At 36.6% G+C, this 20,467-nt stretch overlaps 1 protein-coding gene across 4 annotated transcripts in view; it reads right to left on the bottom strand.

Annotated features, from left to right (window-relative positions):
* Meis1 (Meis homeobox 1) overlaps nt 1–20,467 on the bottom strand; it is a 142,293-nt gene that overhangs the window by 4,678 nt on the left and 117,148 nt on the right. For all 4 annotated transcript variants that reach the window (XM_048352629.1, XM_048352631.1, XM_048352630.1 and 1 more), the window contains one exon: nt 796–854. In XM_048352629.1, the coding sequence (XP_048208586.1) occupies nt 796–854 (59 nt within the window). The remainder of the gene's footprint in view (nt 1–795; nt 855–20,467) is intronic.

Genomic DNA, 20,467 nt, shown 5'->3' with positions numbered 1-20,467 from the left:
CTTTATGTTGATATTCACATAGTTCTCAACAGTCCTCTCTCTGAAGAGATGAACTGTTTCATAAAGAAAGTTTAGACCCATAATTCCCCTAGTAAATATTCTTCTTGTCCTTTCTGGCATATCATGATACAAAAACAAATCATAAAGTACAGAATTTCAAAACAAAATTTAAAAATCTGGCTTAATTTCTTTTCAGTTGAACACCACAAGATCCATACTAAGCAGAGAAGGTCTGAGAAATCATAATTGTGTATTTATACAACTACCTGAATCTCATGTTTTAACTGTACATGAAAAGCTGCTTCAGAAGTAAGCTGCCTTGGGTTATTAAAGCACACAAAAGCTCTACCTCATTGAATGTCTTTGAACTTTACTGAGTCCCACAAGCGATCCTGACCCCTTTGCCCTTTTGACAGGTAATAAAGTTTACAGCAATTCCACACCAAGCCATGCACCAGGGAGTGGTCATAGTAGCAGAAAGAGCTGGGAAGGCAAACTCAAAGAAAAAAAATAACATTAATATATTGAATGTGTACAAAGAATATTGTAACCGAGTATATGATTTATGAGTTACTTTTCTCCATTGGCTTTTTTCCTCCCCTACTTTCGCCAAACGTTTTGTAATGATGTTAAATTGATTAGTGTTGTTATGAAACGAAACTGGTTTAATTTTCATTGCTAGGCGCTCCTAGTACTCACTCCCAGTTTATTTACCAGGTAGCAGACCTCCCGGTGAATGGCTTGAGGATGGTTTTCGCTTGCGTGACTTGAATACAGTCACTATAGGGGACTTGCCTGCTCGATTGGACTGGTCTATCATGGGCTGCACTATTCTTCTCCGGGCATTAATAAACCTGTAACCAAAAAATTAAAGCACATCATTATTCCCTTAAAAAAAACAACATGAAAAAGCTGGAGGAAAAGGCAGAGATGAATCATACTGAGGAAAAGGTAGATCCTGGCAGAGTAGGACTGCCTCCTTTCTCTGGCCTGCTTCACATACTGCAAAACCTATAACCTCTGTGACCTTTGAGTACAAGGCTTGGGGTTTCTGAGTTGATTTATGTTTGCCTGTTTTACCACAGTTGGACACTTCCATTTCATCTTTTCATGGGGGAATTAGCAGAGTTTTCAGGAAACAATGCTAGCCACCACTCTTTTCAATTGCAAAGGGTAGGGGGGAGGATTTGGTAGAGGAACTGAGATGCTCATGAGTGCATCTGTTACCTCTCCAAATTAGTGACATTTCAATTTCAAGCCCTCTCACTTCTTCCAGCTTCCCCCTGACCCCGCCAATTCTTTAACCAAACCTCCCCTACCTTTTGCAAACCTAATTCTATTTTAATGCCCACTATTAAGATAATGAACAGGGATGGCAACACACCATCAAGTAAGAGAATGTCTGGAGTTTATCACCACTAAAACTCACACTGCTGAGGACTTCAGAGAAATGCCTTCTTGTAGAGATTTCTTCAGGTGGCCTTTTTTTTCCCTTTTTATGCAAAGTGTGAGGTCAAGGCAAGGTCACAGCTATATAGTAAATGAACTTATGATCTTGCTTTCTTCCAGCTACTACTGAAAATTTATAAACATCTTATTAAGACACTTAAGTATCTTAATAAGATTTTTTGGTACCATTATTTTTGTAGCCCCTTCCAAAAATAACAAGGCCACTGGGATATTAACATATGGCTCTGCAAAGCCATGCTCCAGAGATTCTAACTCTTAGGATCCATTTGTACTTCCTAATAAGAATTGCATACCAAATGTAGAAAATGAAAAGGACATATTAGATTTTAAAATAGTAAATTGCTTTTAGTTCCCAACTCGCTCAAATTTGATATATTCAAATCTGAACAGGACATAAAAAATAGAATGAAAAGTTTAATAATGCACTATTAATAATTAAAGGATCAACAGTCCAGTAGGAATTCAAGTCTATATGGCTACCCACTTTGAGGAAAGAAAATAGTTCCTAAAAATAAAACTATTGAACAGACAAGGGCAGGTTTTGAAAATAAAAATATATTCTTCACTGGCTGTCCAGGGCTCACACATATAACCCTAGAGACACAAGAAGGCTGAGATCTGAAGATTGAGGTTTGAAGCCAGCATGAGTAGAAAAGTTTGAGAGATGCCTATCTTTAATTAACCACTCAAAAAAAGCCAGAACTGGAGCTGTGGCTCAAGTGGTAGAGCACTAGCCAGCTTTGAATAAAAAAGCTGAGGACGAACACACACACACACACACACACACACACACACACACACACACACAAAAAAAATGAAAGAAAAGAAGAGTGCTTTATGATATTTTAAAGATTCTCAATACCCAATATCCTGTATTTTCTTTTCCTTTAAAAAAATTTGTGGGTGTAGGAAAGTAATGGGGCTTGAACTTGGGGCCTGAGCCCTGTCCCTGAGCGATTTTTGCTCAAGGCTAGCACTCTACCACTTTGAGCCACAGCACTACTTCCAATTTTCTTGTGGTTAATGGTAGATAAGAGTCTCACAGACTTTTCTGCCTGGGCTAGCTTTGAGCCACGATTCACAGATCTTAGCCTCTTGAGTGGCTAGGATTACAGGCATGAGCCACCAGCACCAGCTTTTCTTATGTCCTTTTACTGAGAAGTAATTAAAATAAATGATGAGGCTGGAATGTAAGTAAAAGACACAGTGTTAGTGCTCTTATTGGCAGGTATGTACCAGTTTTGATAGATGAAGTCCCTGAACTGCGAATAAAAATATTTAAAACACAGATCTACAACAAATTGTGTTGCAAATCAGGTTATCATTATCTTGTATAAACCATGAAAATTGGAATCATGTGAGCAGAAGGTTAGATTAATTCTCCATTCTCATTATAAGCACAGGTGTAGCAGTAACACCATGTGAAATAACCAATTAAAATGAAAAAAAATCTGCTTTTTCATTAGCTGCCTGCACTGCATGACCAATTAGAAAATTATTTAATATTAATATCCTGCATATACCAAAAGTAATTTTCATAGTAGCTAACATAGGTAAGAAAGCAAAACCTTCAGCTCCTTAAATGTGGTAATGTTCATATGCTGCTCTTACAAGAGAGGGACTGTTAACTTTCCTTTTCATGTCCCTTTTAAAGCATAATAATATTTTATGGACGGTATTTATACTACTTATCTTAAAATTAGGAAGAACGATTTTTAACAGGTGAGAAGGCCAGGCTCAAAGAAATCAAGTGACTTGACTCTTTGTTACCAAAGAGACATTAATAATTGACAAATGAGTGTGCTCTTTTCTAACGCCATGAGCAGAGCCTGAATACTGCTGTGCTCCCCATCTAGAACATTCCAGAATGTTAATCAGAATAGTAGGTAGTTTTGAGCCAGCTATCACCATCAGCAACAAGGAAAAGGCATGACTGTGAACATCTTCCAGAATGGGAATTTTGATGGCTATATGGCTTTTGTATATAGGCAAAGACAAGGCTTCTCAAAGAAGATTCATTGAATCAATTTGTAAGATATTCGATTTTGCTTCTGTAACTCTCATACTTGGAGGATTCCACGGGCCAATTCATAGTAAGCACCTGATTCGGGTTTGAGTCCAGTACTCTACAACCCAGGGACTCACAGAAAAATTTTATATGAAAGGTTTAGAAAGAGCTGTAACACTCATCTAAGTTGGTCACTGATGTGAGTATTCTCTCTATTATCCCATCAAGTCAGTGCTTCTGCTGGGCTATCCTCCTGATGGCACTTCACCAGCCTCCTGAGACTCTTCTTCATCCTGGACAAGGAAAGCTGTTTGAAAGCCCTGCCTTAGTTAACCTACCATCTTTCTACTGTACAACTCATAGAGGTAATTTAAACAATTCCGATCTTAGTTTCTTAGGATAGCTTTCCATATGCCTATGTACGCGCACGTGCATGCGTGCGTACATGCATGCATGTCAGTCCTGAGCCTCAGGATCTGGGTGCTGTCCCTGAGTGTTTCTGCTCAAGACTAGCACTCTACCATTTGAGTCACAACTTCAGTTCTGGTTTTCTGGTGGCTAATTGGAAATAAGAGCCTCAAGGACTTTCCTGCCTGGGCTGACTATAAGGCATAATCCTCAGATCTCACCCTCCTGAGGAGCTAGGATTACAGGCAGAACTCCCTTCTAAGTATTTAAATATACTCATTATGCCCGGTAGGCTTCTGGCTTCTTTTCTACAGGTTAAACATCTCAGAAGGTGAGTTCTTCTGGTATTTTTAAGTCCAGTTACTACTTGGTCATTCTCTGCTCAGTTTGCTCTGAAAGTTTGCAGGGGACAACGCTAATGACCCTTATTAGAGGCCTGCTTTGGTAGCCTCTCAGCTAAGAACCCACATGTTCCCAATTCTATTCGCTTCGCTTTAAGTAGCAAAAACTGCTTTTACACCTAACACAGGCTTAAGAAACCCATAGCTTATATGGATATCAAGGTAGGAATCCTTTTATAAAACAAAGTTAAAACAGAAATGCACCTTATCTAAACTGTTTGATTATACTACTAACTCTCCATAGAAGTTATTTTCAATACTTTAAAAAAATCAGTATGATGAAAAATGATCAATACATATAAAACACTGTAAGTTCTGAGACACTACTAAATTACAATTCCTGTACTTATAGAAACAACTCCAATTTTTATCTGAGGTCATGGTGGACATCTTTGTCTGAATATGACTAGCTTAAGCAATGAAATACCTTATTTTCTAAAACAACTGACTCTTTTTTCTTTATTGTAACACCATCTCAACATTTGACTCTTCCTAATGCATTTCTAACCATCCCACACTGCTTCAAATATCTCTCTTTGGAATTAGGCTTCATACAGCAGAACCTTGTGTTTAGTTGGCTTCAGGGGTGAATTCAGATACAAAAACATTTTCTTTCTAGGCAAAGTAATAAAGTGGCATTCTTGCTCCTCCCACTGTAAGTCAAACTGAGGTCAGTTCCCCCATCCCTCTATCTGTTTAAATAAACTGGTCCAGCTGTTTGTTTCTACAGTGCCCTCTGACCTTGTGTCTCATCCTCCCAGCTTTTGTGACAGAATGCTTTACTCTTCATTGTGGAAGAGTCTATGTTATCAAGAATTTTCTAACCCCTCCCCAAAATAACTTTAGGTTTGATGCAAGCTTAAATGAACATATTTCCTTCTTAACTATTGCTTTAAAAGGTTAATTTTTTGTTCTTATACGTGTATATGCATCCAGAAATCATAATCTTAGAATTTTTCCCTAGTGAATATGTCTTTTTAAGAAGTTCTTTAATATAAGACACAAGAAAAAACTTAGAGATTTATTATTGCTATCCAAATACAACATTGTTGAAATGCTGATGTAGAACATCATGAACACACAATGATATGAGTTTTGCTTCCTAGATACAGATAGTTGCACATCTTTCTGTAATAGAATGTAACTCAAATTTGCCATAAACTAGGGTTTTAGAGAAAGCAAACCTTTATGCTTTAAAGATTAGAAAATATCTTGTTTGTCTTTCTATATTGCATTCTTAACATCAAGGTATATATTTCTAAAATTTTATTTTGCTTTGGAATCATTATCTTCATTTATGAAATATTTTTAAAGAACTAGACTCTTGCTGCAAGTAAGAGACGACTCAATTATGGAAAGAACCTTTATATTTCTTTTTCTATATAGTCATAGATTCAGAATTTTTGTCTCAAACCAAAGAAGTTCTGCAAAGGAAAATTAATTGGTTAGTTAATGGCTTCATTCCACATTCAAATAGATTGAAATATATTTATTTTTTACCTAGTTTTTTTATATAGGAATCTACTCCTTAGAAGGGGAAATAAAACATTAAAAGAACAAAATCTCCCCAAATCTGAGACCTGGGGTCATCTAAAAGTTGAATTTGAATTTTACCTATTGACTTTTCTTATATATTTTATTGGAATCTGAGAAGAAGAAAGGAAGTATATCTCAATTATATTTTGAAGAAAAACGAGGTTTGGGTTTTGGTTTTCTCCTTTGTCACTGTTTTTTTTTTGTTTTTGTTTGTTTGTTTCTGTACCTTTTGTCTTGTATATAAATGTATCTGTTTGGGGAAGGGTATGAGAGACACAAATGGTGAGACAAAGGGTGAACAAATGCAGCAGTGACATTCACTAGACACTATGTTGAAAATGAACTATAAAACTTGTGGGGGCAGGGGGCTAGGAGGGAAACACTGGGAGACAGTGAGGGGAAAGAGGTGACACTGTTGAAAAAGAAATGTATTCTACCTGGCTTATGTGTAACCACTCTGTACATCACCTTTACAACGAATGAATAAATAAATAGCTTAATTAGTTTTAAAACTTGGAAGTTCTGTTTATTCCTTCTTTTCCTTACTCTGTAGGTGTTTCTTTATCATTAGACTTATTTTTTTTTCCAAGTCTACTAATTTCACTAATGTCCCTTTGTGCTCTGTCTTTGGGTACCTCGGTGATTTTTCTGAGCAAGATCTGGTAGAAGAGCTTTCTAACATTGACCTTTAGCCTTCAGCTTATCCTTTGCTTCTTACTCTGGTCTCTTCCCCACAAGCTGAGTTGCTTAATTCAGTTTTTCCTTCTTGGGAACCAGGAAGAGTTCGTTGTAGGCAGTTACTAGGAGCTGAAACACAGGATACAGCTCCCCAACTCTAAAGCCAATATTTCCTGCATCCCTTTACATCCTGGTGTAATTCTCTGTAATACTGATAGAAGCAAAGAAAAATCTCTTGCTCACTTTGCATTTTATCTTTACTCAATTTTGTTCCTCAATGTTTACCATTCTACTTACTCACTGATGATGAAGGGAGCTCACACTTAGTAATGTTGGCATGTTATAGAAGTCAGTAAACCACAGAAAATCAAACTGGTTTTGTTTCCAAACAATGCTGTGCTTCTCCATCACCCAGCTAATCCTTTTTGCCAATGAGGCATAAGAGAATAGTCAGCAGGATGGTGGTAGACATATTTAAGTATGGAGAAATACAACTTTCTAGCACTTTCATGCCCAGATAGATAAAATGATCCGCTATTATGGAAATATGTCACTAATCAGGAAGCTATCTATATCTGTGGAAATGCCTCATACCCTTATACTATCTATTGAAATATTCATTATAGTCATGTTTGATCAGCATTTAAATATAGTTAGGAATACCTGCATACATATTTCAATACAATTAACACATTACATTCCTAAGTGTAATTTAAGTACCAAGACTCTCTGCATATACTATTCTCCATTTAGTTAAAAATAAAATAAATAAAAATGTGCCAGGCACTAGTGGCTCATGTCTATAATCTCAGGGGGCTGAGACTTGAGGATCATGGTTGAAACCCAGCTTGGGCAGGAAACACTTATCTCTCATTAGCTGCCAGAAAAACTGAAGTGGCACTGTCAAAGTGGTAGAGCCCTAGCCTTGAGCAGAACAGTTCAGGGACAGCACCCAGGCCTGGAGTTCAAGCTCCCTGACTAACAAAATAAAGAAAAGAATAGATAAAGAAAGAACATGTGCATGTTATACACAGTGACATATAACTCATTTTAGGTAATTCCTAAAATATTTTTAATTTTAGAATTAAGCATTTTGAAATATAAAATTTCACATTGAAAGCCACTGAATCCTAGAATTTTATTGCTTTGTTTTACTCCCAGAAACACGTTACATTTCTTTCTACTGTATCATGGCTATTTAAGTGAAACTATATGGATATTGTTTTAAAGACAGAATCTTTCTTCTTCTTCTTTTTTTTTTTTTTTTGTCTTCTCTTTTTTGGTACTGGGGATTGAACCCAGGAGATTGCACTTGCTAGACAAGAGCTTTGCCACTGAGCTACATCCCAGCCCTAAAGACAATCTCTTTAAGGTAAGTTTTATAAACAAACACTCAGGGAAACAGTTCTAGGTATCTCCACAATAACTGTTCTTTTCAACAAAAACAAACAACAACAAAGAAAAACATGAAGTGCCAAAGTCTTATGCTGGAAATCTTGACTGTAGATTGGCATGTGATTATTGGATTTAATGATCTATAACTGGTGGTAGTCAGGGACCACCCCTTCCAAATATCCTTTTTTATATAAAAATAAAATTTCATAAAACATGATTTTAAGACACTGGAGAAAGCTGACTCAATCTCAAGTCAACTCTTATGAAATCGTGGTTTTGGCACCTTTTTCTAGTTTCTTAACATCCTCCAAGATCTGGCAATTCCAAAACTACAAAACTACATCATCTGTGTGTCTGGGGTCGGGAAGGTGAAGAATGGCCAGGGGAGGTGAACAGACCAATGGGGACAAGGGAGCATAAGCTCTAAGCTCTTCTCTCCCCGTCTAGGAACAGAATGCCATATTGCCCTTTGCTCAATCGAAGGAAGCCTTATCAGTCAGGAGGTTTCCTTTCTCTAACAATGATGAGGGTATTTGCTCAGTTACTGTAATGTTGTTTTCCTCCTTTCTTTTTTCCTTTCTTTCTTTAGGTCATGGGGCTGGAACTGCTCAGTTACTCTACAAAGAGCTGAAGTTACCTAGCACAATTGAGGAAGTTAATTATATATGTAAAATTTTCAGGCAGGTGTGTGTGTGTGTGTGTGTGTGTGTGTGTGTGTGTGTGTGTGTGTGTGTGTGACCCTAGCTACTCTGAGACCTGAGGATCCCAGTTCCAAGCCAGCTCAGGCAGAAAAGCCCAGGAAACTCTGATGTCCAATAAACTACCCAGAAAAAGCCAGAAGTGTTGCTGTGGTTCAAGTGATAGAGCAATAGCCTTGAGCACAAAGTGACTATGGAACACCTCCCAAGCCCCTCGTTCAAGCCCCAGGACTGAAAGAAAAAAAAGTTTTCCTCAAAGAAGCTAGTAGAACCCTGGCTGTTGAATATACATTTTTTTTCTGAATTAAGGAAGGGAAGGGAAACATTAAAATGGTGACACAAAGGACAAAGGGTAAACCAATGCAACAGTGATACTCACAAGACAATATGTTGGAAATTAACTGTACAACTTGGGGGAGGTTTTGGGGGAGGGAAAGTGGGAGAAAAATGAGGGAAGGGGTAACAAGTTTGACAAGAAATTTACTCACTACCTTATGTATGTAACTGTAAGCCCTCTGTACATCACTTTGACAATAAAATTAAATAAAAATCAAAGAAAAAAGCTAGTAGGAAATGATCACTAATTGACAAGAATGCCAAACAATAACAAAATTCATGTATTCTTTTGAATTTAAGACACTGACATAATTTTGAAATATTCATCACAGAATACATTACAGAAATTTTTCCTTGAAAAGAAATTTTATGATGCGTTTTTGTATTTTAAAATTTTAGGGCTTCCTAAAGCCTTTGTGCTGATCTGAATTCCAGGTAGAAAGTAGGATTCGGAGTCATGTCTCTATTTCACTTGCTACTACTTACTACCTTCTAGATCATTGACCCTCTGGGCTCCAAACTTATTGGAACAAATGGTAGAGATATCTTACTGGGCTTATTACCAAAAAAAAAAATATGAAAGTTAAAAGTATCTTAAGTATAGATTGACATTGAGCATAGGTAGCATATTGGTGTTTATGAAATATTTACTTAAATATGATAATTTGCCATATAGGAGTTTGTCTAACCTCATAAATAAAAGAAATTAGCATTTTGCTTAAGTTACATACATTTAAAATGATTTTACACAATGTATAAGCAATAGGTTAATGTACCAAAACTTTATAATGAAAAAGCTAAAATAGCTATAATATCAACAAAGAATAAATATGTCTTCCATTTGTTTCATACATGAACCATTTTTTCAGTTAAATTGCAATTTTCCTATATTCACACAAAGCTAATAAAATCACATCTAGCTAAATATCATTTACACATTACTGAATAAGTATACTTCTTTAAAGTAAATCCTGGGTTTCTGCCAATCTCTAAATAGGATGAATAAGGGAATTATCATCTAAGCTGGGACACTTTTTAGAGTGAAGGAACACTATTAATAAGAAAGTTGGGCAATTGGCACAAACCATGAGTTTTCTAAGCAATTGAGATAGATGCCTATTCTAATAGTTAAATATACATTCATTTTTAAATGGAAGTTTTCCCTGAATGATCGAATAATAATCAGTCTCCTGCTAAGTAAAATGATATAGAATTCCATCCCCATCTTAGAGTACTTCTGAGCTCCTTGTTTTCTCTACAATCTTTCCTTTAGTTGTCTTAGCTCCCCAAGTCTTCACCAACCATATCCCCTTTCCCTTCTAGAGTCTTCACTCATGCTAAGAGAAGGTATTTCTCAAAATGTAGTTTGCTAGTTAGTTTTGCCTGGTGAAAGTTAAGCTATTAAATGGCACAATGAAGACAACTGGACATGAATCACCACCTCAATTCCTCAAAATGTTTACTGTAACTTCTGTCTCATCCAGTAAAACTTGATCTAAGCCTGATGTAATATATAGTAGCATGTATTACCCACACACCACATGTACTAAAAAGCAATTATCTCCCTATTAGGATTAATGAAAAATCTCTGAAATGGGGAAGATAGCACTGGCAAAATGATTTCCTCTTGGGAGATGTCAAAACTTTTGGAAAGTGATTATGGCATCAAAGTCTCTTTGGAGAACCTATAGGGAATTTGCATTTCATTGCTGAGTTGCTGTTGTCAGTCTGACTGAATTTCACTCACCTCAGTCCAAACACTGGCTGTTGGCAGGGAGTGAGCCATGCATGCTGAGAAGAGCTTGGGGACTGAGTTCCAAGGCTGCCACTTACTAGCTCTGAGGTCACAGCAAGTATGGAGATAGTGAATCTCGATGACCAACTGACTTAATACTTATGAAAAGTGTTTTGCAAATTGTCAAATCTAAGACAGGGCTTTGTTGGAACATTGCTAGTATGAGTCTCACAAATATATAATGGTACAAAAGCTCTTTCATCCGCAGCAACAAAAGTAGAAACAATTTGACATCTTACTGGTGAATGAATCAGCAGTGTGTTAAACACATACAGGAAAGCATGGCCCATGAAAAGGGATGAAGTACCAGCAATCCATGTTTCAGTATGATCAACCTTGAAATCATCATGTTAAACAAAAAGAAGCTACTCACAAAAGTCCACATGTTATATGATTATATTTTTGTGAAATAGCCAAAATAGACAAATTTAAAGAAAGAAAGCAGGTTCATGATGGAGCTGGTAGAGGAGGAGACGGGAAGAAGAGGAGAAGGAACTTTATGGTAGTAAAACAATGTTGTATAATTGATTGAAATGGGTGCACAACACTGTGGACATACCAATGCCCAATGAGTTGTGCACTTTAAGTGGATCAATTGTATTTTTTACTATGTCTTAATAAATCTATCTAAATATAAATATATAATGGTAGAGAGGAAGAAGCACTCAGCTAGAAACCACTCTTATCCCTGACTCTAATTAGTAGTTAGCAGTGTGACATGGTAGTCAGGGCCTCATCTGTCAAAGGATGCATAAATTCCCACCTATGATTAGTACTCTGGGGTTCTGTGGCACAAGGTTTCTAAAATTTTAATCCACTTCAACAATTGCATATTCTTTTGTTACTTGCCATTTCAAAGGAAATAATATAATCACAAACAAAATGCAATTCTCAATATGCTTTTATTTTTTAACACTCTGTTGATTCACAATGAATCCTCTATGTTTCTTCTGGTGCCCCCACTCCAGCTCCTCCTTGGCCCTGGTGAGGGGAATCATTGCCTTCACCTACGGTCCTTTCCCTTCTGTCAACATTTCTGCCAGGTGACCAGCTGTGGGGGCTGACATTGTACATCTTTTGGTCGTGGGCAATTCTTTCCATTCACTTTTTCAACATCTATACCCCCTGCCCTTTCCAAGTACATATGACCTCTGACCTAATGTAGGGATCAAATAAGTCAAGCACAGCAGATGTTCTAGTGATATAGACCAGCAAAACCTTTGAACCACACAACAGTCCTCAAAACAACTGCTTTTCATTTGATTTAGTAGCTTGGAGTAGAAATACTTACTGAAAAATTATATGTGTGGGTGTGTGTATGTATATAATCACAAACAAAATTCATATATGTATACATATATGTGTATATACATATGAAACTTAATGGTAGGACGCATACACTGCCCTTTAAAAAGATTAAAGTTACGGTTGAAGCCAGATCTAACCAATGACAGGAAATTCATCTTTGACCTTAGTTAGGATCCAAGAATACAAACCTCCATGGCTGGGAAAGACTCAATGTGTGTGAGAAGGGAATTACCTTTCCCTTCTTTGGCAATTTTGTGAGGCACCAGTTAGTTATAAGGATAAAGAAGGAAAGAAAACTCTCAAGGATGTCAGAATACATTAAGATGTTTTGCTTATTTTGCTTACTTGTTATTGTTCAGGTGTGAGATATACGATATAATTATTTTTTCCCTACTAATGGACTAAAAGTTTGTGAGAAAGGGAAATAAAATAGGAAAATCATTCGTGATCACAAAGCCATTGAGTAGGAGAGTCCTCTATAGCAAGCTCTTTAATGTCTTCTGATATATTTCTCCTATTTATCAATGTCTTCTTTCCCCTTAAAAATTAACACTAAAGCAGAAGATAAACCCTACGTCTCTACACAAAGTGCCACAGAGCCATGGGGACCGGATCTGAGATAATGTTCACGCTCAGAAAACACTTCCTTCCCCTGAGCTCTTGGAGCTACTCCATTTTTAAGAAAACTGTTTCATTCAACAAGGATGCAACATTTACCCCCATTTTTAAAAAATATTTCAAGCTGACTTTTTAACCACTCAACTATGCTGTTTGTTTTCTGTAGGCACAGCCTGAAGCAAGAGGATGATGTAAGTGAGAGGAGAAAGAGGGTCTCTCTAGGCACAGCTCAGTGCTTCAGTGTTTAATGGTTAATCACCCAACACCAGCCCCAGCAACTGTTGACACAAAATAGGTGGAGATCAGGTCTGTGCAAGCAGAAAATACCAGAAAGGCAAACTATATGTAAACACACTTAAGACAGATTTGACAAGAATAGACCTAAACCAGACTTGCTAAGAAACTACTAACAGCTAAAGCTTCAAATGCCCTTCGTAGCTGAGTCTATTTCCCCTTGCAAGACAAACAGTAACATTTAAAAACCCAAACGCATTTACAGGAGACAGCTGAGACGTTTGTCCCTTGATTCACACAGTGTGAGTTTCAAGTCTGCTCCTACTTGCAGGATTTATGGAATGGAATATGATTCTTCCATGTATACCTGGAGTCTTGCCAAATGAAAGAGAAAAGAAAAAAAGAAAGAAAGAAACACGCACATGCAACTACAATTCAAAAGTTATTTCTCCTGACCTATAAAACTCATACAAAGAAACAAATGGATAATGCTTAAACAGTCTTTTAATCTTATCTAACTGACACCTGACAACCCATTACTTATAGATTATTAATGTACCCACTAAAAAGTTTGTCATCTACAAAATTACTAGAGGAAAAGATTGAATGCCTGAGGATAAAACAAATTTTGCTGTACAATAACTTCAGAAATTTCAAGCCTATTATCTGTCAGGCCCTTCACAGACTTCTTGCATATTGCTAAAAACAACTGATTTATCTTTATTACGAATCCAAAAAATGACAGTGCACATGTTTTTCATGTCTTGCGATAATGTTTAATTTCATCTACTTTTTATTTTACACTGTTCAATTTTTTTATTTAAGGTGAAGAAAAGCAACAAGTTTTTAATTAATTTTCCCTGTTTGTCTCTATATCAAAGTGATTTATTTTTCCTACCTCTGGAGTAGAGGTGGAATCAGGTCAGTTTCAGAACCTTTGCCTTACTACTTGCATCAAGGAAATCTCCACACACAGAGAAAGGAAAGGAAAGGCAGGGAAATCCAATGTGTATCAGTGAAAATGCAACTAGGAAAATGAGGGGATGGGAGAACTTTGGAAAAATGGGAAGAACTGGGTGACAGTGATCAAGATGCATTGTACTGACACATGGACTTGAAACCCCTTGGTACAACTGCTTAAATAATGTTTTCAAAAGGAAATGGTCACATCATCTAGAATATCAGAGCTGTGAGAGGCTGGAAGACAATGATTAATTAGTCTGACTGTCCATGTTAAACTTGAAAGTGCTGCTATCCATGGAGATAAAGGGACTGTACAAGAGCACACATCTTATTGGTCAGGATTGGGGAGGACAGATGGAGTGTTTGGATTCCAGTGTCCGTTCTTCCCCTACTCACTCTTGCTCTGTGTAAAGGTTACCTTGTCATGAAGCTTACAGGAGGATTAGTTCTTTGCCACCTGTAGAGTCGCGTTCTACCTTGTTCTCCTCGCCCTTCCCTCCCTTCCTACACTTTCCCAAGTCCTGGGGAGTCAAGTCTTGTGCTGTGTGGTTGCTTGATACTTGGAGGACTCTTTCCATTCCTCTAAACAGATACATGTGCCCAGACATGGAAAACAACAAATCTAGCTTTAATTATGACTTGCAACAAACCTTACTAACCTTACTAAACCTGACTAACCCACACACCATATTCAAAGCCAAACACCAGGTCATTGATTTAGTTGTCTAAAAGGAAGGAATCACGGGTATTCAGAAACCTTTCCTTCATCCAACTCCAAGCCATAGCTACAAGGTCCTGAAACATCCTCAGCTTGACTTCTTCACTTTGGGCCTCCTGTTCTTGTCTTATCCTCCTGAAAATCTGTGAAGCTGCCTTTGAATATGAAGAGAAACAAAATTCCATAAAATCAGTTGAGCTTTCAATTTACCATAGTTAAACATCTCAGACCTCCCTATTTCTATTCTCACTTCCTCTCAAGACAGGCTAAAAGGGATGGGGGCTTCCAGGCCACACACAGAACCAACACCCATGCCTTCTTAGGGGTTTCCATCTTCAACAGTACTAGGTTGTGATTGTACACAGTGGGGAACAGCTAGCTCTAAGGAAAGGTGGGGTGTAATCTTTCCAAGAGAGTATATCGATTGGTCCTCAGAATCATTTTCAAAGAGGATGGTTTGCTAGAAATTTTTAAATCTGCAGACAAAAGTGGCATCTCTGCTGAACTCCTAAAACTCTCTGACATGACAATACCTGAAGCTTTCTAAACTCAGAGCTCTTTTCCCTGTAAGCTATTTGCTCAACTTTCCTAATAATACCTTACCTGCCTGGCTTCTAGCCAGCCCTGTCTCAGGCAATATGCAAGCTAAACATTTTTGACTGATTTCAATATTTTCTTATGAGCAACTAGACAGTATTTTATCTAGTGAGAATTACTGATTGCTATAATCTAAACTCTGAGCAAGTATCTATAAAGGTAATATTATTAGAATGGACACTCAAGGTGAGAAGCACAGCAATTAACTGAGCCTTAAAGAACAACAACATATTTTGAAACATTCCTAGGAGTTAGTCTGTATATATTTTTCCATCCCTTTAAAAAAATACTCTACCTGTTACTCCAGTGATCAATTAAAGCATCTACTTTAAATGTAGGTCACACTTAAATTCTCCAAGGAGAAAGCTAAAACACCTGCTTAATAAAATTGTGTTTTGTGTGTGAAGTTGTTCTGTCCCTAGGTGGTTTCTAGGCAAGGAAAGTCACCAGAGTACTTTTTTTTCTGGAGTTGAATAGCAAATAGGTGACCCAGGGATTTTTTTCTCTGTTCACTGGTATGTTTGTTTGTTTTTTGGTTGGTTTTTTTTTTTCATTTTTTTACATCTGTTTTCCTTGCTTTTGTGTCATGCCTCTGCTTAGCTTTATTGACAAAACAATCTGGGCCTAATGTTTAAATAACATCTGTAAAATGCATTATTAAATTATGTTGGAAGAAAAAGCAGAACAATTCTATGAAACCCCTGACCTCTATTGATTTTTTGATCACAGAAGTTGAAAGGATAATTTGTGAATGCTTTAACATTTACATCTAAACAAGTACCTTTATTTATAGAATCTTTGATTACTTATAAAAGTATTTGCTACATTATTACCATAACTCAGAAGGAAACTTGACCTTTAACTGTTGCATCTGTTTAATAAAGCAGATCAGAATAATTTTTTGAAAGAATAAGTTCACATTTTTACCTGCCAGTGGCAAAAATCTCTAAGCGCAACGTGCTTTTTCCTCACTGGTAGTAAATGGGAAGTGATGCCCGAATGCTTCATAGTTTTGAAGGCAATAAATGAAGTAAGTACAAAAATCTGGAATGTGCCCCAATCTGAGATCTGTAGGCATAATAGTTCTGAGCCGTGTCATACTAGATGGTTGTGGTGCTATCCACAACTCTATATGCTCAATGAATAGAAGGTGACTGCTGTCTACGCTTATATTGTATGTCACAAATACTATACATTTTTCATCTAAAATCTATATCAACATCTCAGAGAATAAAAGGATAATTATTGAATACCAGGTATCATCTGAAAAGGGTTGGATAAAAAGTAGTACAAACAAAAGTAAAGGGAGCTGTAAAACATATTCAATGTGCCCTAGACTATCTCTCTGCTGAATATTCTGTGGTATCCAGCATGTACTACACGATCTTAAGGTGAAAGTTTTCATCACAGAAATTCCCAGGTCTGCAACACTGGTGCAGAAATATGTAAATAGAAAGTTGTTATTTGACTATTCAACATTCAAAATTTTAATATTAAAAATTGCAATATTCAGAAGAGAAAAGAAGAGCCAAGTATCAATTATGTGTGTATATGTCCTTTTTCCAAGCTGTACTTAAATATTTGAAGATGTGAATAATTATCTAGTACCCAAATTTAAAATACTTGTACTAATATAAGTAAAATGTGGGGCTGGGAGTATGGCCTAGTGGTAAAAGTGCTCGCCTGGTATAAATGAAGCCCTGGGTTCAATTCCTCAGCACCACAAATATAATAGAAAAGCCAGAAGTGGCGTTGTGGCTCAAGTGGTAGAGTGCTAGCCTTAAACAAAAAGAAGCCAGGCACAGTGCTCAGGCCCTGAGTTCAAGCCCCAGGACTGGCAACCAAAATAAAACCAAACAACAATAAGACAAATGGTCAGTATATTAATATCATTTTTTCTGCAATATATCACAATAAATATTTGCCATAACCACCATATGAATGAAAAGAACAAAGAGAAAAGCTCACAAATGCTACTGTTTACTATTTTGAATAAACATATAATTAAGGAACAAAGGAGTAAGAATACATAAATTTATGGTGTGGGCTATATTTTTAATTGATTATGCTTTAAATCTGTCTACTACAATATATTAGGGTAAAACATGTAGGCAAGTTACTTGGGGAAGTATTTTTTTTAATATGCAAGTATCTCATATAAATTAAATAATTTATATAAAAATGTTTTGCCAGATTGTTTGCATAATTGCCTCAATCCTCAAAAAACATTTGGCATAGACTTAGCCTACATTGTCTCATCTAATAAATTTCCCATTCCATCCCAAGGCCCAAATGCCACAAATAATGCTGCTCATTTTAAGATTTTTCTTTTCTGTGTATTTTTGGTTTGTTTTTTTCTGGTCAGTACACCAAGTTTGAGTCATCACAATTATTTTTTTTTACTCTAAACTTTATCTTAATTAATCAAATCTGTCTTGTTTTACATCAAAATTCTCCCTTTTGCCTCTGTCTACGTCAATCCACTTCTATCTTTAGCCCTAGCTGAGGTAGGTAGCATTAATTCCTATGTAAATGAAAAAAGGTGTAAAATGGGCTCCATGATGGAAAGAGAGTCAGTACCACACACCAACTTCTTGTCTCTTTTTCTCAGTGGGGGCCTCAGTTCAGCCAGGGTTCCTATGACAAGCTAACAACTAGACATGAATTTATATTTCGGCTTACATATCGTGTGTTTCAATACATTCTGTTGCTGCCAATAATTATGACTGATCTACACCCAACCTGCCCTTCAGCATTTATGAAACCTCTTCAACAATGACTCATAGTTCACACAAAAATGTACATGTGTGTTAACAAGTTTTAAGAAATCCAAGAAGAAAGACACACATTGATTTTTTTTTGTAAAGTTAGGGCTCAATGAAGTGAAGGTGGAATCCTAAAACACTAATGATGATTTTTTTTAAATTACACTTTCCGGAAAGAAATAACAGTAAGATTGACGCTCTACACAGAAAATGTGTACAAAACCTCTCAAAATAACTTCATGTAATTTTTACATTATAATTGAGTACAAAGATATTCACTCTATAGTTCCACTGCTGGTTAGCGTTCAAATATCTTTGGTTTCAAAATGGTACCATGTGGCTATTCCCACTTTCGTTTTGTGTGTCCTACTCAATGCCATTAAAAAAAAATTCTATCATCAGCTTCCTAAAAAAGAAGGAAGTGTGGCCAATTACAGGTAACTTGAGGGTATGGGTGGAGCTGGGCCTGATGGGAGGGATGACATTAATCAAAATGCAATGTGCTTATAAGCTGATTTGTAGAATTAAAACTCCTTTGTACAATTACTTAAAGATGGCAATTTTTTAAAAAGAAAGTTTGGATGAAAATTAATAAACCATTAAAATCATATCAAATATGGTAATACCATTACTCACCACACTTAAGAAAATCAATCTTTCTGACATCTTTTAGTGACATTGGGGGGCATTCTCTACAGCAAACAATGTTGTTAAGGGTTGAACCAATACGTAAAGCAAAGTGATCAGGTGCAAAGAAACAGCCACTTCTAAGTCCAGAAAGGACAAGGATAGAGAAATCACTTCATACATAGTGCCAGGTAAGCAATGAATTGCATTTCTCTGCCAGATAACAAAATGAAAGTGATTTTTCAGTTATAGATCTGTGCCTAATTGAATGTCAGCATGAAGCTTGAGGTCTGCATCTATTTTAAAATTTTATTTTATGAAGTTGCTTTTTTTAAAAAAAAAGAAAGATATTTTCTTCCTCTCTTCTCCTTACAAAAGAAAATCAGAATGTGATCACTGATTGATTAAAAGGCCTGCTGATCTCCAGTAGAGATTGTGTCTTGCATCTAGAGAAATGACAGTACATACATATTTCCTCTATCCCTACCTTCACAGGAAATAGTTCATAAGATGGTGGGCTCATGGAAAGCAACTTGTATTGGAATTTATTCTCTGGTAACTATGTTTGTGAATAGAGTTTGCTAGCAACACCCACGAGAAAGAGAGATGGCATGTTCGATAGATCACCAGAGCGGCAGCTCTTTAGTACTCTTTAATTAGAGAGCTCGCCCTGCCACTCCTTTACCTTCAAATGAGAACATTTCCCAGGGAAATGTAGTATGTGTAATAGTCTTCATTGTATAAACACTGGCTTAACCATTTAAGTTTAAAAATGGTGAATGAGTTTAGGTACACATATGAAGTTGATGGTGGTTCCAAGAACATTGCCCAGAACTTTTGAAAGATGAATTTCAATATGCACTATTAACAGTCTTGAAGATTAAAATACAAATGATCTCACATGTTCATAACCAGCAAGTATTTAAAAAAAGGCAAACAAAACACCTTCACAGCACCATAATTCCTGGTACCATGATTAGATATACTTTGCCTTTGGTGGGTTCCCTATAGGCCTACTAAAAGGGCTGCAAAAATTGATCTCTCAGGGCTGCAGTAAGGTCATAGAAGCTGATAACCCTTACAAGCAATGCTTACATGAGTCTGCCTGTGTCTCGCAGATAGTGCACTTTGTAAATTAATCCTCCAAAGGCAAATATATTGTAAGTAGCTTGTTATCTCTCACATACTAAATTGAAGAATACATGGGATTATATTGACAGAAATTACATTTTCTGTAATGGGGTTTAATATATCTGAAATCTCTCCTGAAGGCTCCCAGGCTCTCTAACAGAGAGAGTCTGTTCATATAGGTGCAATGGACATCGAGAACAAATTTATTCACCAAAATGGATTAAGCCATGTAATCAGAGATTCTGTAATATTAATCTTTGACACTTATTGAACAGAAAGAAATACTTTCTTTCTGCATACTGGCAATCTCAGTTCACCCTTGTCCCCAACCAGGCTTTGGTCTTTTCCAGGTTTTACTTCGAAGAAGATAATATTTCTCCATCATCATATACACTGATCTAAAAATATTAGGACAATTAATTAGGTACACTCAGTTTTAGCTGATATTGGATTTCGATACCTTTCAAAAATAACACTAGCCCTGGCAATCAGCACAATTCACAAAGGGCAATAAATCATTCTTTCTCAGAGTCTCATCACTACACTGCCATACATTAAGTCAGAAGATTGTTGGCTGGTTCTCGGTACATAAGCTCAGCTTTGCCCCAAATCAAGAATCCTGAGATACATCAGATTTTGAATAGTTTCAAAGGAGAAACCCAATTCCTTTTTCAGTATTCTGAGGATAAGAGAACAGGGAAGCCCATCCTTAAGTACATAACCCTAACAACATCTAACTGAATTTAGTTATTTGGTGAGTTAGAACTGACTGGTGCCAGGT

This window comes from Perognathus longimembris, chromosome 8 (genome assembly GCF_023159225.1).
Source record: "Perognathus longimembris pacificus isolate PPM17 chromosome 8, ASM2315922v1, whole genome shotgun sequence".
Lineage (NCBI taxonomy): Eukaryota > Metazoa > Chordata > Mammalia > Rodentia > Heteromyidae > Perognathus > Perognathus longimembris.
The sequence above is the reverse complement of the archived record's forward strand: the minus strand, read 5'-3'. Positions and strand labels throughout refer to the sequence as shown.